Source organism: Callorhinus ursinus, unplaced genomic scaffold (assembly GCF_003265705.2).
Source record: "Callorhinus ursinus isolate GAN/ISIS: 27379988/994484 unplaced genomic scaffold, GSC_fseal_2.0 scaffold71, whole genome shotgun sequence".
In the NCBI taxonomy this organism is placed as follows: Eukaryota; Metazoa; Chordata; class Mammalia; order Carnivora; family Otariidae; genus Callorhinus; species Callorhinus ursinus.
The window spans coordinates 45,300-64,107 of NW_027397133.1; the positions used below are offsets into that span (position 1 = coordinate 45,300).

Sequence of the window (18,808 nt, forward strand, 5' to 3'; positions counted from 1 at the left end):
TAAACAATAAGCTCACTGATGATTTATGATGATCCCTGATAATAAAGTCTACCTTCCCCCTGAAAGCCTTTCTAGTCTCTGCATTCACAGAATTTATCTCAGTATACACTTTTCAGAATATAATGAAGCTAGAAAGTTTTGCTCAAAGCATTTCCACATTGAATGTATCAGAGTTTTCCCAACATGTTTTCACTGACAGAAAATATGAGGTAAGGATCACTGAAGTCACTACAACACATTCACTGTAGCTACCAGATTTACCTCCTAGACAAGTTTTTAATCTCCGCAGGACACACATCAACAACCAGCAGTACCATGATTACATTCCAATCTGCTGGAAACACTGATGTTTAATGAAGTCTTGGTTCCCAGAGAAGCCGTTGCCACAGAAGGCATTTCCACAGTCATCACATTCATAGGGCTTCTGTTTTGTAGGAGTTCACTAATAAGTAATGAGCTGCGACTCTGTGTTAAAGGAATTTACAACTTGACTGAATCTACCCATTTCTCTTGTGTGCATTTTCTTATGTTTAACAAGGTTTGACAAGTGGGAGAAGGCTTTCTCACAATCGCTGCATCCATATGGTCTCTCTCCTGTATGAGTTCTTTGATGGACATTGAGTACTGACTTTGTGGTGAAGGCTTTTCCACATTCATTGCACTCATAGGGTTTCTCTCCCGTGTGAATTCTCTGATGGGTAATGAGACCATATTTGTGAGAATAGGATTTTCCACACTCAGTACACACAAAGGGAGTTTTTCCTGTATGACATCTCTCATGTTGTATGAGGCATATCTTCTGGCTGAAGGCTTTACCACACTCATTGCATTCATAGGGTTTCTCTCCTGTGTGAGTCCGCTGATGTATAATAAGGGTGCGCTTTGTGGTGAAGCCTTTTCCACATTCATTACATAAGTAAGATTTCTCTCCTGTGTGAGTTCGCTGATGTATAATGAGAGTGCGCTTTGTGGTGAAGCCTTTTCCACATTCACTGCACATGTAAGATTTTTCCCCAGTATGAGATCGCTGATGTACGATGAGATTACTCTTCACTGTGAAGCCTTTTCCACACTCACTACATATATAGGGTTTCTCTCCAGTATGAGTTCGCTGATGGACAACAAGATAGCGCTTCATGGTGAAGCCTTTTCCGCATTCAGTGCATATATAGGGTTTCTCCCCTGTATGAGTTCGCTGATGCACAATGAGATTGCTTTTCACAGTGAAGCCTTTTCCACATTCACTGCACACATAAGGTTTCTCTCCACTATGAGTTCGCTGATGTGCAATCAGATAGCGCTTCATGGTGAAGCCTTTTCCACAGTCACTGCATGTGTAGGATTTCTCTGCTGTTTGCGTTTGCTGAGGCAAAGTGAGACTGCTCTTCACACTAGAGGCTTTTCTGTATTCACTGGTTATACAGACTTTGTCCTGTGTATGAGTTTTCTGATGTTTGGTGAACATGACATTTCTGGAGAAGGAATTCCCACATGGATCACACTCATGGGGTTTCTCACCTCTATGACTGCTCTCATGGTAAATAAGCCGAGGCTTCCTGATGCAGGTTTTCTCACCTTCGATGCATGTGTGGGGTTTCTCTATTTTGTGAGTCCTCTGATGCTTAAAGTCTTGGAATTTAGTGCTGATATGTTTTGCACTTTCAGGGAATTCAATTCCAGAATACAAATGTTCCTGATTACCATGCAGAAAAGATTTTTCTTCTCCATTAAACTCAACAGCCTTTTTTGTTTCATATCTTCTCTTCTCGTTAACTAAACTCAAACTTGATTTCAAAGCTTTTCTACATAAATCAAACACATGATTTTGCGTTATGGCAAAATGTATTTTGCTCAAATGAACAGTATTTCTAAATGTACTCTGTTCCCCGTATTGTTGTGTGCTCTTCAGAAATCTGTGGTTTTGAGAGTGCTCTTGCAGATGACTATCAAGCATCCTGAATTCTAGGAAAAAAAGAGAACAACAAATTTTCACAAGGGTGGTATGGAATAAAAATGTTTTAAAGATGATGTGGTGGGGGTGGCTCTTTATTGTTGACTATATAATTTTAAAAGAAAATTATAAAGATTTAAAATGAAATAAATATCAGATCCAAGAAGAGGTAAGGAGCATATTTAGAGCTAAATACGCACAAAAGAAAAAGAGTTCTTATCTGGGGAAAGGAATATGCGGAGGAGCTGATTAGGTATCCTCAGACACCCTCACAGCTGTGACACCTTCTCTTAAAGACTAGAATAAAACTTCTTCAGCCACTCCCGTTGCTGGTACTCACTCACCCAGATGGGTTCTATTCTGGATTTCATCCTCTGTTATCCATGGTTCATCTCTGTGTTCCAACTTGGACAATGCATCTGGTTTGGTAGCCTGACACCCTGTTCATGAGAAATGACAAAAGACTTAGATGCAGTGACTTGGGGTATAGTAAGTTGAGATGGGAAAATATTACATTTTAGAGATAAAGCGATTTCTCACATGCAAAGTATTTAGAAGTTCTCTTTCAGGATAGAAAAGATTATACTCCTTTGTTTAGGGCCAAGATAGGGGACTCTTCGGAAGACCACAGTGATTGCAAAGCTTTCATCAAGTGATAGAGGAAAAGCCAGTGACTGAGCACCTCTAAGTGACACAGAAAGCTGTCCTCACCCACTGACACCAGGTTGCTATAGTTCTCCAACATCACGTCCCGATACAGGTCCTTCTGAGCAGGGCCCAGGAGCTGCCACTCCTCCCAGGTGAAGTCCACGGCCACATCCTCCAGTGTCAGTGATTCCTGTAATTAACACAGTCCTATTTAATATGATGTGAATTACTTTTGTTAATATGGAAGCATGAGGGAGGCTGTTCTAATCACCATATAGCCTCATCTATATACATTTTTTTTTTCTCTTTTTAAAAGATTTTATTTATTTGACAGAGAGGTTGAGGGAGAAAGCACAAGAAGGGGAGCAGCAGGCAGAGGGGGAAAGAGAAGCAGGCCTCCTGCCAAGCAGGGAGCCCAATGTGGGGCTCGATCCCAGGACCCTGGGATCATGACCCAAGCCGAAGGCAGACGCTCAACCAACTGAGCACCCCCAGGTACCCCTATATATACTTTTCTTATACGCGTTTTAGTAGAAATGGGGAGCCTAGGTGACTCCGTCAGTGACTTCCATCTTGCTAACAGAATCTGTCCTTTCATGACTTTGATGAAACAAGTGGCATGTAGGGAAGGCCCATGTGGCAAGGAACTAATAAGAATCTTACATGAGCAGACAGGTAGGAACTGAGGATCTCACTTGATCAGCCCTTCTGGAAATGAATCCCGTCAACAACCCAGTAAGTGAGCTTAGAAGTGCATCCTTCCCCACCCGAGCCTCCAGATCAGATGCCTCCCTGGCTTACACCTTGCTTACAGGCTCATGAGCGACTGTGAAACAAAGTACCCAGCAGCGATATGACAAAAAACAAATATTTGGCTTTTGGCCCCAGTTCCTAGTACAAGGAACTCCTAAAATGCTTAAGATCTCCACAGTGATGAGTGTGTTTTGTGTGCTAATGAGATGACTGGTAACCCAAGCCCTCACATAGTTTCGGGACGGGGGCTGGTCACCAGAGAAACAAACTACATGATTAGAGGGTTGGAACTTAGCCCCACCTAAGGGATGGGGTTCAATCACCAATGTTCAATGATTTAATCAATCATGCCTAAGCAATGAAACCTCCATAAAGCCCCCCAAAACCACAGGTTCAGCAAACTTCCAAGTTGGTGAGCACATCATGCTATTGGAAGGGTGGCACACCCCCATACTCTGTCCTGAGAAAGGGACCGCAGAAACCATGATTTAGAGCCCGTCAGTCAGTACAGAACACCAAGACTTGAGATTGGAATCCCAAGTGGTGGCTTTCTTGCAGGTCTGCACTCTTAAATCTGTGTAATCTGATGCTAACTGCAGGTAGTCAGTGTCAGAGAGTCCAGTGTCAATCTGGAGAAGTGGTGTTGGAAGAGATCACATATTTGGTGTCAAGAGGAAAAAACCTCATTTGGTATCAGAAGTATTGTGAGTAAAAACAACACAGACTAAGTAAGCCATGCTTGCTTGCCCACCTGGAAGGAGTCTCCAGGTAACACACTGTCAGAATTGGCTACAAATCAGAGGTTCCCACAATCTTCTCCTTGGATTCAACAACCTTCTCCTCAGATTCAATCATTTGCTAGAACGGCTCAAAGTACTCAGAGAAACACTAACTTAACGTTTACTGGTTTATTATATAGTAAAGGACATTATAAAGGATACCAATGAACCAGATGAAGAGGTACCTCGTGCAAGGTCTGGAAGGTCCTGAACCCACAAGCTTCTGTCCCTGTGGAGTTGGGGTATGCTACACCCTCCAAGCATGTAGATGTGTTCACCAATCCAGAAATTCTCCGAACCCTGTACTTTCGGGATTTTATGGGGACTTCATTTCACGGACATGATCTAATAACGGATTACTAATTCATTATCCAGTCCTTCTCCCCACTCTGGAGGATGGGGGCAGGGCTGCAAGTTCCAAGCTTCTAATCATGACTTGATCTTTCTAGAGACCGGCCCCCACAGAAGACATCCAGGAGCCCACACCAAGAGTCACCTAATTAGAACAAAAGACAGTCCTATCACCAAGAAAATTCCAAGGGATTTAGGAGCTCTGTGACAGACACTCCTATCACCGAGGAAATTATAAGAGTTTTAGAAAACTCTGTGTCAGGAACCAGGGTAAAAGATTGAATATTAGCAGGAACCAGGGTAAAAGACTATATATTAGGCAGATAGATATATATGTTATTATGCCACACCACCAATAGATAATGAATATAAGACATAAACTTTTAAAGAAAGAACTTATGGAAGAATAGAAGAAAACATGGAATGTTTATGGCACAAGTAAAAAGCCATAAAGAAAAGGCTAACAAATTTTAATTTGAATCAAAAATAAAACTTTTGCATGGAAAAAGATATTAAGAAGAAAAGCTAAAAGACAAGATTCTAGAAAAATAACTGCAACATATAAAAGATCAATATATCACAAGATAAACAATTACAAATCAGTAAGACAAAAAATGATTTTTCAAATGAGCCAAGAATGAAGACCACATATCACAGAAGAAATAATCCAAAAAAGCAACAAAGGGACAAGAATCTGAACCTCACAAGCAATTGGGAAAATGCAAAATAAAATAAGGCAAAAGAATATTGGTTCATACAGACTGTGGAAAATATGCAATTTGATAACACAACAAGTGTTGGCAAGCTGAGGAGCACTGGATGTTCTTACATAACGCTTTCTATCAACCAGGCACTCTTCTAGATGCTTTGTCTAGATTAATTCATTTTAGACCCTACCTTATGATTTAAGCGCCATTGTCATTAACCCCATTCTACATAAGCAAAGGGGTGTGACGGCTATAACTGAAGAACGCAGTCACACGGCTGGCAACCGGCCGCAAAACCTACACTTTTAAACATGATGCCACACTGACCATGAGTTGGACTGTTAAAATGTGAAATGACCACACCCCATAGTTGATTTCTCTGTAGCTACTCTGAACACTGATACAATTTCACAAAAAGCCATTAACAAGGCAGTTCATTCTTACGGTTTGTAATAACAAAAATATCTAAATATTCATCAATAAGTGTATTATTTAATTATTACTCACACAACATCTGAAGTTCATCGAGTCAGGTGAAAAAGTAGAAAGTTGGCTTATAGGTACCAACAGGTAAAGAATGCCAACACACTTAAAAAAGAGTTTGGAGGATGTACATGAAAATAACTGTGGCTCACTCTGGAGAGGTGATTCATACATGAGTGTAAGGGTCAAGGAGTACCAAGCTGCTATCAGTGAAGTTTGTACTATTTCACACTAACTCTATTAAATTCAGAGTGAATCTCTGAACATGTGTTACTGTGTTATTTATCATTTCAAAAATCAAATATTTTGTTCCCATCAAACTCCAAAGATTTTTGTTTGTTTTTTGAGTATGACTATGAACTCATGGACTTTTTTTCTTTTTTTTAAAGAGAGAGTGTGCACGTGCTCGAGCCAAGGGTGGGGGAGGGCAGAAGGAGAGGGAGAGAGAGAATCTTAAGCAGGCTCCACACTCAGCACAGAGCCTGACACAGGGCTCAATCTCATGATCCTGAGATCATGACCTCGGCCAAAATCAAGAGTTGGATGCTTAACCGACTGAGCCACCCAGGCACCCCAAACTCATGGACTTTTCCATAGCTGCATAGCTACTATGCTTCAGTCCAGTGCAGTCATCTTTCTTTTAGATGCTCAACTGGTACTAGGCCTGTGGTACTTCAACTAATAGGAAGCCCCTTATAGTTATCTGTGTTGTTTGCAGTATTGTTCCACTCATATAAAATATGACAGGTATATACATTTAGGTATGTAAATGCACAAACAGATACATATAAGAAGTATGCACTACCAGGTATTAATGCTACACCAGGGGATTAAGAGGCACTCTCTTACCATGAGTCAGTCACCTGTGTACATAAAAGAAAAAAGGTAAAAACAAAATAAAATAAAAACACAAATAGGAAGGTAATTTAAACACAGGAAAAATACCCCACTTTCTGAGATGGAATGAAAGTTTTAAATCAAACCCCATGGAGGCCAACAACCCAAACCCTTAATAGAGAAAAACACTTTCTCAACTACTACTACTGCCAAATCTGTACTCAAACTCCACTTCAACTACCTGTTCATGGAGGACCATTTGAAAGTCATGCAATCTTCATTTTCCTATGCCATTTCAGTGGTTTTATTCCAGACTGCCATAAAGTTGGGTCCCTGGATCACCAGACTATGGTGCCCTGAAGAACTGTACCCACTGACCTCTGCTTGACATATTCCCAGAGGAGGCCCTCTGTAAGAGACAGCTATAGGAAATCTGCTTTTCCACTCACCAGAAGGCTGCAGGGGAGAATACACCTCACTGATGCCCTCCAAGAAAATCCACCAAAGAAATTTCAGGAGGCCTAAGTGGCATAAACTACTGAATCCCCCAAGAAACCGGTCTGCCTTCCCCACAGAGTCAGTGCACATCACATAGTTTTTCATGTCTCTCTGGTTATGATGTTTGTTAGAGATATCAGACTCAAAGTGACAGCTACCGTAACCCACAGGATGCACCAGTCACACACTGTGTTCCAATATTAGTCCTTCAGGATGACCCCTGTGAGTAATATATTCCTAATTTCACTTTGCTCTGCTTTTGAATTTAGAATCTAAGTTAATTTCTCCCCAGAATCCAATTATCCCAATTTATACTAAAAGGTTGAAGTGATTTTTCTCAGGTCACCACAAATCTGTCAGAAAACATAGGAAAAACGTAACAAACAAAAATCACCTGGGCCTTGATCATTTTCTTCTGTGCTCACAAAACAGTAACATGGATTCTGTCTTTCGTCTCTTCTGCATCTGCCACAAAGTTCTTAGAGTCAGAAAGCTTGGTATCTGCTTGAAGTTGTCCCTAGAAATAATGATATCCAAGTCCACAAGTACCTCTTTTTTCTTCCTTCATTCCTTCACTTGATCACTCTTGCTCTTGGGGACCTGGGACCTGTGGGCTGAAGAGCAAACTGACTTTGAGTGTACTTTTCCTCTGGGCCTAGGTGTTATCACTGCTGCTATGCACTTACCTTAGAGGACCTCAATATTTCCAACTGTTCCGAGGCTTTCACACTCTAGGGCAGTAAAGCAGGGTTCTAAAGGAGTGAAAGGTATGCCTTTCCTCTGTAAAGGAGAAGTGGTATGGCTATTAAAGGGGAGGTGGAAAAGCAAAGGCAGCAGAGCATGATGCCTCAGAGGCAGGTGGATTATCAAGCACATCCATTTAGGACATATGGAAGGTTCCAAAAATCTGGACATTGTGTCTTTAAAAAGCATGTGTGGGGCGCCTGGGTGGCTCAGTTGTTAAGGGTCTGCCTTCAGCTCAGGTCATGATCCCAGGGTCCTGGGATCGAGCCCCACATTGGGCTCCCTGCTCAGCGGGAAGCCTGCTTCTCCCTCTCCCACTCCCCCTGCTTGTGTTCCCTCTCTCATTGTGTCTCTCTCTGTCAGATAAATAAATAAAACCTTAAAAAATAAAATAAATAAAAAGCATGTATGCCCATGCACTGCTCTGGAAGTCTTTATATGCTCCATGGGTACACACACTTCAGTGTGAAGACTAATGTACCAAGCAAATCATAAGAACTGTCTTATCCACTTGATGCACTAAATGATTAACCTTGCCTAACAGAGGTTTGGCTTTTGCCCTTAGTTTCTAGGAGGAAACTGCTAAGTCCTTGGAATATCCTGCCTGATAAGAGTGTCTCTGCTCACCTGGGAAGCTTGGGCCATGCAAGGCAGTCTATTCTAATAAAGTGATTTATGGTGAAGGGCCTTGGACCACGTGGTATCAGCCGGGCCTCCGGAGGGGCTGGAGGAGACTAAGGTCAGCCATACAGGCAGTCAGTCATGTCTGTGTTCATTAACTCCAATAAAAACTCTGGCACCAAGGCTTATATGAGTTTTCTCTGGTTGGCAATAATGATAGAAAAGGTATACAAATGAAGAAGCCATAAATTATAAATCTATATACACCTAATGGCAGAATCACAAAATACAAACAAAAACTGAATTAAAGAGGGAAATAGAAAATTCAACAATAGGTGAAAGTTTCAAAATCCCACTGTCAATAATTAAAAAAAAAAGAAAAGAAAAAAGAAAAGAAAACCAGCAGAGATATTTAGGACTTCAACACCATAATCAACTGACAGTTATTTGATGCCACACTCAACAGGAACAAAATATACATTTTCTTCAAAGGTACATGAAACATTCTCCAGGAAAGACCATAATTTAAGATATAGAACAAATGTCAATAAATTTAAAATATATTTTCCAACCACAACAGAATTGAATTAGATATCTGCTTTCAGAATGAAATTCAGGAAATACACAAACATTTGGAAATTAACTAGCACATTTCTGAGCAACCATGGATTAAAAATATATATTACTCAGATGAAATGGACAAACGCCTGGAAAGAGACAAGTAACAAAATTGACAGAAGAACAGTTCTAAAAAACCCAAACAGACATATAAGAAGAAACTGAATTAGTAATTAAAAACTGTCTCACAGGGGCGCCTGGGTAGCTCAGTTGGTTAAGCGATCAGGTCTTGATCTCAGGGTCAGGAGATCAAGCCCCACTTTGTGCTCCATGCTCGGCGTGGAGCCTACTTAAAAAACAAAAACAAAACAAAAGTCTCACAAAGGAAAGCTTAGGCCCAGATGTATTCCTTCTATGATGTCACTATCACCAAAATACCAAAGCCAGACAAAGGCATCACAGAAGAAGAAAATTACAGACCAATCTCTTTCATGAATATAGGTGAAAAATTGTTAACATATTACCAAAACAATAAGCAAAATAAGTCAATCAGAGAAAGACAAATACAGTATGATTTCATCCATATGTGGAATTTAAGAAAACAAAATGGATGAACACATGAGAGGGGGGGCACCTGGGTGGCTGTCGTTAAGGTTTGCCTTCGGCTCAGGTCATGGTCCCGGGGTCCTGGGATCCAGCCCTGCATCGGGCTCCCTGCTCAGCGGGAAGCCTGCCTCTCCCTCTCCCACTCCCCCTCGCCTGTGTTCCCTCTCTCGCTGTGTCTCTCTGTCAAATAAATAAATAAAATCTTAAAAAAAAAACACAACACATGAGAGGGAGAAAAAAGAGAGGGTAACAAATCATGAGAGACTCTTTAACTACAGAGAACAAACAGAGTTGATAGAGGGAGGTGGGTGGGGGATGGGATAGATAGGTGATGGGTTTCAAGGAGGGCACTTGTTATGATGAGCACTGGGTGTTATATGTAAAGGATGAATCATTGAACTCTGCTCCTGAAACCAATATTGAACTGTATGTCAACAAACTAGAATTTAAAGGGAAAAAAACACGTATTAGCAAAACAAATCTAGGATAACATAAAAAAATCTAGGATTACAGAGACTAAGGGGGATTTAGCCCAGGAATGCCAATTGGGTTGGCTGGGTGGCTCAGCTGGTTAAGCGTCCAACTCTTAATTTCAGCTCAGGTGGTGAGATCAAGTCCTGCATGGGGCTCCATGCTGGGTGTGGAGCCCGCTTAAGAGTCTCTTTCTCCCTCTCCCTTTGTCCCTCCCCCACCCCTCACACACGTGGGCACTTTCTATCAAAAAAAAGATAATAAATTTCAATGTAACAGCTAGAAATATAAACTATCTCAAGAGAATGAGAAGACAAGCTACAGACTAAAGTATTCACAAAAGACATATATGATAAAGTTATCCAAAATACACAAAGAACTCTTAAAACTCAACAATAAGACAACCCAATTAAAAAATGGGCAAAAGCCCCAAACTGACACCTCACCAAAGAAGATACAGATAGCAAATAAGCATATGAAAGGCTGCTCAACATCATATATAATTAGGGAATTACAAATTAAAACACAACTATGAGATACCATTACACACCTATTAGAATAGCCAAAATTCAAAACACTGACAACACCAAATGCTGACAAGGATGTGCAGCAAGAGGAACTCTCATTTATTGCTGGTGGGAACGCAAAATGAGTCAACCACTTTTGAAGATAGTTTGGCAGCTTCTTACAAAACTAAACATACTCTTACCATATGATGGGACGCTTTCCTTGTTATTTGCCAAAAGGAGCTGAAACCTGATAATGGATGTTCATAGCAGCTTTATCCATCCAGAGAATGGAATATTATTCAGCACTAAAAAGAAATGAGCTATCAAGCCATGAAAAGACAAGGAGGAAACTTAAATGCATACTATTAAGTGAAAGAAGCTAATCGGAAAAGGCTACATATTGTAGGACTCCAACCATATGACAGTCTGGAAAAGGCAAAACTAAGGAGACAGAAAAAAGATCAGTGGTAGCTAGGAGTTGGGGGAGAGGAAAGATGAATAGGCAGAAACCAGAGGAGTTTTAGAACAGTGAAACTAACCTGTAACATACTAAATGGAGGACACATATCATTATACATTGTCAAACCCCACAGAATGAACAATACCAAGAGGGAACCCTACACCAATGTAAATTATGCACTTTGGGTGAAAACATGTCAATATGGTAATTGTAAGAAACGCACCACTCTGGTGCAGGATGCTGACAGTGAGGAAGGTTGTACGTGTAGGGGAGTAGGGTATACACAAGCAGTCTCTGCACACTTCCCACTCAGTGTTGCTGGGAATCTAAAACTGCTCTAAAAAACAAAGTCATCATCTACATCTATATCTATACACACATACATATACACACACTATCTTGCAGAAAACACAGGAGACATTTCTCATGACTGTGGCTTAGGCAAAGAATTCTTAGACATGTCACTAAACCAGTGAACCATAAAAGAACTGATAATTGGACTTGTACTAAATTTTGCATATCAAAAGACTTTATAAAGCAAAAGGAAAAAGTAAGCTATATTTGGGGAGAAAATATTTGCAAATCATATATCTGATAAAGGACTACTATGTAGAATATATAAATAACTAAAAACTTAATAATTTGTTTGGAAGGCAAACAACTCACTTAGAGAATGAGAAAAGACTTAAATAGACATTACACTACATAAGACATATGAATGTCTATTATAGCACATGAAAAGATGATCAACATTATTTGTCATTGGGGAAATTAAGATGATGATGAAATTCTACTATACACCAAATAGAATGACTATAATCAAAAAGACTAGTAATTCCAAATGTTGATCAGAATGTGGAGAAACTAGAACTCTCATACACTGATGGTAGAAATGTACACTCGTACAGGCACTTTGAAAACTTTGTAAAACGTTAAACATATACTTGCCCTATGAGCCAAACATTCTGCTCAGGGGAACTTAACAAAGAAATGAACATTTCCAGTTTGTACCTGAATGTATACAGCAACATTTCTCATAACAGTCTCAAACTGAGAACAATTCCAATAACTGTGACTTGATAAACAAAAGGCATAATATACATCCAATGGATCATTCAGGAACAATGCCAAAGAGGAGAGAATATTTCCCAACTCATTCTATTAGGTCATTTAGTTTTTTTTTTTTTTAAGATTTTATTTATTTATTTGACAGTGAGAGAGACAGCGAGAGAGGGGATACAAGCAGGGGAAGTGGGAGAGGGAGAAGCAGGCTTCCCGCTGAGCAGGGGGCCCGATGTGGGGCTTGATCCCAGGACTCTGGGATCATGACCTGTGCCGAAGGCAGACGCTTAATGACTGAGCCACCCAGGCACCCCTAGGCCATTTAGTTTTTAAGAATACAATTTACAATACCATCAAAAAATGTGAAATACTACTGGACCACTTTCTTACACCATACACAAAAATAAATTCAAAATGGATGAAAGACCTAAATGTGAGACAAGAAACCATCAAAATCCTAGAGAAGAACACAGGCAGTGACCTCTTTGACATTGGCCGTAGCAACTTCTTACTAGACATGTCTCCGGAGGCAAGGGAAACAAAAGCAAAAAAGAACTACTGGGACTTCATCAAGATAAAAAGGTTCTACCAAGGGGTGCCTGGGTGGCTCAGTCGTTAACCATCTGCCTTCGGCTCAGGTCATGATCCCAGGATCCTGGGATCGAGTGCCGCATCGGGGTCCCTGCTAAGCAGGAGTGTGCTTCTCCCTCTCCCACTCCCCCCTGCTTGTGTTCCTACTCTCACTCTCTCTGTCAAATAAATAAATAAAATCTTAAAAAAAAAAAAAAGGTTCTATCCAGCAAAGGAAACAATCAACAAAAACTAAAAAGCAGCCTATGGAATGGGAGAAGATATTTGCAAATGACATATCTGATAAAGGGTTAGTATCCAAAATCTATAAAGAACTTATCAAACTCAACACCCAAAAAAACAAATAATCCGGTTAAGAAATGGGCAGAAGAGGGGAGGGTATGTGCTATGGTGAGCACTGTGAATTGTGTAAGACTGATGAATCACAGACCTGTACCCCTGAAACAAATTATACATTATGTTAATTTAAAAAATAACTTAATTAAAAAATTAATTTAAAAAAATTTTTTTAATTAAAAAAACAAAAAAAAGAAATGGGCAGAAGACATGAATAGACATTTTTCCAAAGAAGACCTACAAATGACTGACACATGAAAGGATGCTCAATATCATTCATTATCAGGGAAATACAAATCAAACCTACAATGACATATTACCTCATACCCGTCAGAATGGCTAAAATTAACAACACAGGAAACAACACATGTTGGCAAGGAGGCAGAGAAAGGGGAACTCTCTTACACTGTTAGTGGGAATGCAAATTGGTGCAGCCACACTGGAAAACAGTTTGGAGGTTCCTCAAAAAGTTAAAAATAGAACCACCCTACAACCCAGCAATTGCACTACTAGGTATTTACCCAAAGGATACAAAAATACTGATTCAAGGGACACATGCACCCCAATATTAACAGCAGTGTTATCAACAATAGCCAAATTATGGAAAGAGCCCAAATGTCCATTGACTGATGAATGGATATAGATGTGGTGTGGAGTATTACTCAGCCATCAAAAAGAATGAAATCCTGCCTTTTGCAATGGTGTGGATGGAGCTAGAGTATATTATGCTAACTGAAACAAGTCAGAGAAAGACAAATACCGTATGGTTTCACTCATGTGTAATTTAAGAAACAAAACAGATGAACATAGGGGAAGGGAGGCGAAGAGAGGGAGGCAAACCCTAAGAGACTCTTTTAACTACAGAGAATAGGGGCGCCTGGGTGGCTCAGTCATTAAGCATCTGCCTTTGGCTCAGGTCATGATCCCAGGGTCCTGGGATCAGGTCCCGCATCGGGTTCCTTGCTCGGCGGGAAGCCTGCTTCTCCCTCTCCCACTCCCCCTGCTTGTGTTCCCTCTCTCGCTGTCTCTCTGTCAAAATAAATAAATAAAATCTTAAAAACACAACAAAACTATAGAGAACAAACTGAGGGTTGATGGAGGGGGGGTGAGTGGGGGATGGGCTCAATGAATGACTGGTATTAAGGAGGGCACCTGTGATTAGCACTAGATGTTAATATATAAGTGATGAATCACTAAATTCTACTCCTGAAACCAATATTACACTATATGTTAACTAACCAGAATTTAAATAAAAACTTGAAACAAAAAAATAAATAAGTAAATAAAATGATGATAAAAGGTGAAAATGACTTAAAAAAATGTGAAATACTTATGGAAAAAGATTACCCAAAATTTAAAACACCTTTTGAAAACTGTGTCACAGAAATTTTTTAAGACTTAAATAAACGGAAAGATACACTTTGTCCAGTCAGAAAATGGACCATTTTTTGAAATGAACCAAACAGACCATTCTCCAGAATTGTTCTAGTCACAAATCTCAATCATAATTCCAGGAGGCTTTTCTGTATAAACTGACAACCTGATTCTTAAATTCACACAGAAATGCAAAAGGTCTAGAAAAGTTAAAACAACTGTAAAAAAGAACAAGGTTGGGGGCGACTGGGTGGCTCAGTTGGTTAAGCAACTGCCTTCAGCTCAGGTCATGATCCTGGAGTCCCGGGATCGAGTCCCGCATCGGGCTCCCCGCTTGGCGAGGGGCCTGCTTCTCCCTCTAACCCTCCCCACTCTCATGTACTCTCTCTCTCTCTCTCATTCTCACTCTCTCAAAATAAATAAATAAATCTTTAAAAAAAAAAAAAAGAACAAGGTTGGGGTGCATGGGTGGCTCAGTTGGTTGATCATCCAACTCTTGGGTTTCGGCTCAGGTCGTGAACTCGGGGTCCACGGGGATTGAGCCCGGTGTCTCATTCCACACTCAGCTTGGAGTCAGCTTGAGATATTCTCTCTTCCTCTCCTTTTGCCCCTTCCCTTGCTCTCTAAAATAAATAAATAAAATCTTAAGAGAAAAAAAAAGAACAGGGTTGGTGAGTTTGCACTAACTGATTACAAGAATTTTTATCAAAACCGAGTAATCAAGACAGGGTAGTATTCGTGTCAGAACAGACAAATGAATGAACAGAACAGAGCTCAGAATAAGACCCACACATACATAGTCAACTGACATTTTATAAAGGTGCAAAGGCAACACAGTGGAGAGATATGCATATACAAAAAAAAAAAAAGAACTTAAATCCATATATTGTACCATATATATTACTCAAAATAAATAATAAACCTAAGTGAAAAACCTAAAAAAAAAAAACAAAAACCCCAAAACCCTAAACCTTCGAGAAGAAAAAATTGGAGAAAATCCTCTGCTCTTGTAATAAAGCAAAGATTTCTTAGGTACAACACCAAAAGAATAATTCAAGAAAAGTTCATGTCCTGGACTTCATAAAAACTAAATCCTTCTGCTCCTCAAAACACATCGTTAAGAGAATGTTGAAAGGCAAGCCGAAGACTGGGAGAAAATCTTTGCAAAGCATATAACTGGTAAAGGAAAGTCTTGTATCCAGAATATATAATGAATTCCCAAAAATTAACAAGACAACAGAAAAGCATAAAAGACTTGAACAATTACTTCACCAAGGAAGATATATGGATGGCAAATAAGCACACGAAAAGATATTTAACATCATTAGCCATTATTAGGTAAATAGAAATTAAAACCACAAGGTACTGCTCCACACCCATTAGAATACCTAAAATCAAAAAGAATGACAATACAAAGTGTTGGCAAAAACATGGAGACACAGAACAATTATCCGCTTCTCTTGGGAATACAAAGTGCAGCCACCTGAGGAAACAGTTTAGCAGTTTTCTAAAGAAGTTAAACATAACACCTACCATATGATTTAGCCATTCAACTCCTAGAGATTTACCCAAGAGAAAGAAAAACATATAAACACAAATATAGACTTGAACATGAGTGGGTTTTTTTTGAGAGCTTTATTTGTAAGAGCTAAAAATTGGAAAAACAATTGTCCATTAACAGGTGAATTAATAAACTCTACAGAATGAACTGATAAGCCCACATGGAAAACAAAGCAACAAAAAGGAAAAAAAGGAACTACTGAGACACACAAGAATGTTATCTTGAAATACTAACGCTGAATCAAATCGTAATAAAAACGAGTATATCCTCTGAGAGTCCATTTCAATAAAACTTTAAAAAATATATAAACTAGCCTATAGTAATGAGAAATAGATCAGTGGTTGCTTGGGGAGGGAAAGGGAAATATGAGAGGGATGGATTAAAAACGGGCACAAAGAAAATTCAGTGGTGAGGGGTATGTTCGTGATTTTCATTTCATGGTGGTGACACTTTCATGAGTACATATGTCAAATTTACCAATTGGTATGATTTAAATATCTGTAGCTTATTGTGTGTCAATTTTACCTCAATAAATCACTTGGAAAAAAGGGGAAAACCTAGTGATAATTATAATGTAGACCAAAATATAATGCTAATGAAAAAAGGCAACAACAAAAGACTACATATGATTCTGTTTATATGAAATGCCTAGAAATTGCAAATTAATAGATTCTAGAAGATAATCAGGGTGGTGTGTGGCTGGGGGTAGGAGTGGACACTGAGTGCACAGAGCGTCGAGAAAACTTTTCCAGGTGATGGAAATCTTTTAAAATTGGATTGTCTTGAAACGATTATACTCATGGTTGCACAACTCTAGAAACTCAGTTAAAAATCACTGAAATGTAGGGATGCCTGGGTGGCTCAGTCAGTTAAACGTCTGCCTTTGGCTCAGATCATGATCCCAGGGTCCTGGGATTGAGTCCCACATGGGGCTCCCTGCTCAGTGGGGAGCCCGCTTCTCCCTATGCCTGCAGCTCCCGGATTGTGCTCTCTCTCTCTCTCTCTCTCTCTCTCTCTCTGACAAATAAATAAATAAATAAATAAAATCTTTTTAAAAAAAAATCACTGAAATGTAATGGTGAATTTTATGGTATGTAAATTAAACCTCAGCAAAACTACTAAAATTTAACTGAGTATTTTGTTATTACTTAATATAAGTAATATATAATAATATAATATATAATGTAATATATGTTTGACTCAGACACCAATGGTCTGGTTCACCAACCTGTGTTGATATTTATTGCAATGATTAAAAATGTATAAATATCATCTCCTAAGCAAATATGTCGAGGATGAGAAATTACATGATACAATTAATTTTTCCTTATGTTTATACAGATGATCCTAACGTGGGGGGGGGGGAGTTCTCGCTATGGAACAGAATATAGAGCAAAGGAGATGCATTCACTCATAATGACCCTAAAAGGAAATATCCACAAGCATAGTAAACTTGAAGACTATAAAAACAAAAGCTACATCTTTAATAGTCAATATATCCCTAGCTCACTCCGAACACACTTAATTTTGTGGGGACAGTGAGAAGAGTGGTGATGTTGGGAGACAAAGTTTTCAGTAAGGTCCGTGAGGACGGACTGGAAGGAGTGAACTGGTTTGGATTAACTGGATTAAATGCAGCCCTGAGGTCTGTTTCCGGCATTCAAGGTTTGAGCCTGAATCTTCCGATTCTCCAGGGGCCCGGACCTCCTCACACACTGACAGCACCCACCAGGCGTCTCCAGGAGTGAGCCCTGTATTAAATGCCGCACTCACCCGCAAACAAGCCCAAACAACCAACAGGGACATCTCCAACCCACGGAAGCCGGACGAGACAGGCGCTCACGGATATACTTTCCACCCCACTTCTCAACCGAGTCCCACAAGCCGAGTGATCCACGCGGACCTCAAACCCTAACACAGTCGACCGCTCGGTCGAGATTTCTTCAGACTCTTAATCACTGACTGACTCCCAAAGCGCCCCCCCGCCGCCAGATTCCTCAATGACTGAATCCAAATAAAATCCCAACTGCGGTTCTTCACCCATTCTCCCGTTTCACGGACCCGACAGGCCGAGAGCTAAACCCAGAACCCGACTCACCCGAACCCGAACCTCTACAGACGCTGCTGGCAGCGACGAAAGGCCACCCACTTCCGAAGCCCCTTCTCTCGGTGCGCCCTTCCTCGCGGTACCTAGGGACTCGGAACCACCCGGCCAGCGACTCCCGCGAGGACCTGGGAGCGTTACGGGATTTCGGAGCTCGGGCGGCCGGCCCCGCTCTATGACCCAACGGCCACGCCCACCCTGGCGTTTCTGATGGGAGGGGCCACAGCGGCTGTGTGGGGAGATCGGAATCATTACAGGCCAACTCAGAGTTGCGAGGGATGATCAACAAAGCTGTGCTGACTGGGTAAGATTTCAGAAGTCGGTGTCTACCTACGGCCACCAGGCACGTTTATCGGCCGAGGGAAGAAAGATGGCGACGCCCTCTGTGCACGGCCGAGCGCAGACGTTAGGCTGGAGCACCGTGGGCGCGGCCATCTTAGAGGAAGGCAGGTGTCCGTACGGCTGGGATGGGCTCCGGCCAAGGCCGACTTGGGGAAAGAAGCCGCTGAGACGTCGCCGGAGAGGCAGCGGTCACAGAGTTGACAAAAGCAGTGGTCGCCTAACGTCTTAGGTTTAGGGAGACGGCGGTTGTGTGTGTAGTGGGTAAGGCCCTTGTCGTTTAGAAGCAAGACCGCCATTGAAGGGGCGAAGCCAATAGGGTGGAGCTTCGTAAAGAAACGCTAATCCCCCCATGGGAGTGGATGCACAGCTACTATCTCCAGTGGAGAAGGGATGAAGTGAAGGTGCAAATGTATGTTTTCCTTCCCAAAATAAATTAAGATGACCCCGGGATTTTGGAGAATA

At 40.7% G+C, this 18,808-nt stretch overlaps 1 protein-coding gene across 1 annotated transcript; it reads right to left on the reverse strand.

Annotated features, from left to right (window-relative positions):
* Positions 1 to 307: 307 nt before the first annotated feature.
* ZNF614 (zinc finger protein 614) lies at positions 308 to 18,161 on the reverse strand. Its single transcript, XM_073886439.1, has 5 exons — positions 17,999 to 18,161; positions 7,402 to 7,621; positions 2,663 to 2,789; positions 2,296 to 2,391; positions 308 to 1,962 (listed from the first exon to the last, which is right to left on the reverse strand). The coding sequence occupies exons 2-5, from the start codon at positions 7,414 to 7,416 to the stop codon at positions 443 to 445; spliced, it is 1,758 nt and encodes a 585-aa protein (XP_073742540.1). The 5' UTR covers positions 7,417 to 7,621; positions 17,999 to 18,161; the 3' UTR covers positions 308 to 442.
* Positions 18,162 to 18,808: the final 647 nt, after the last annotated feature.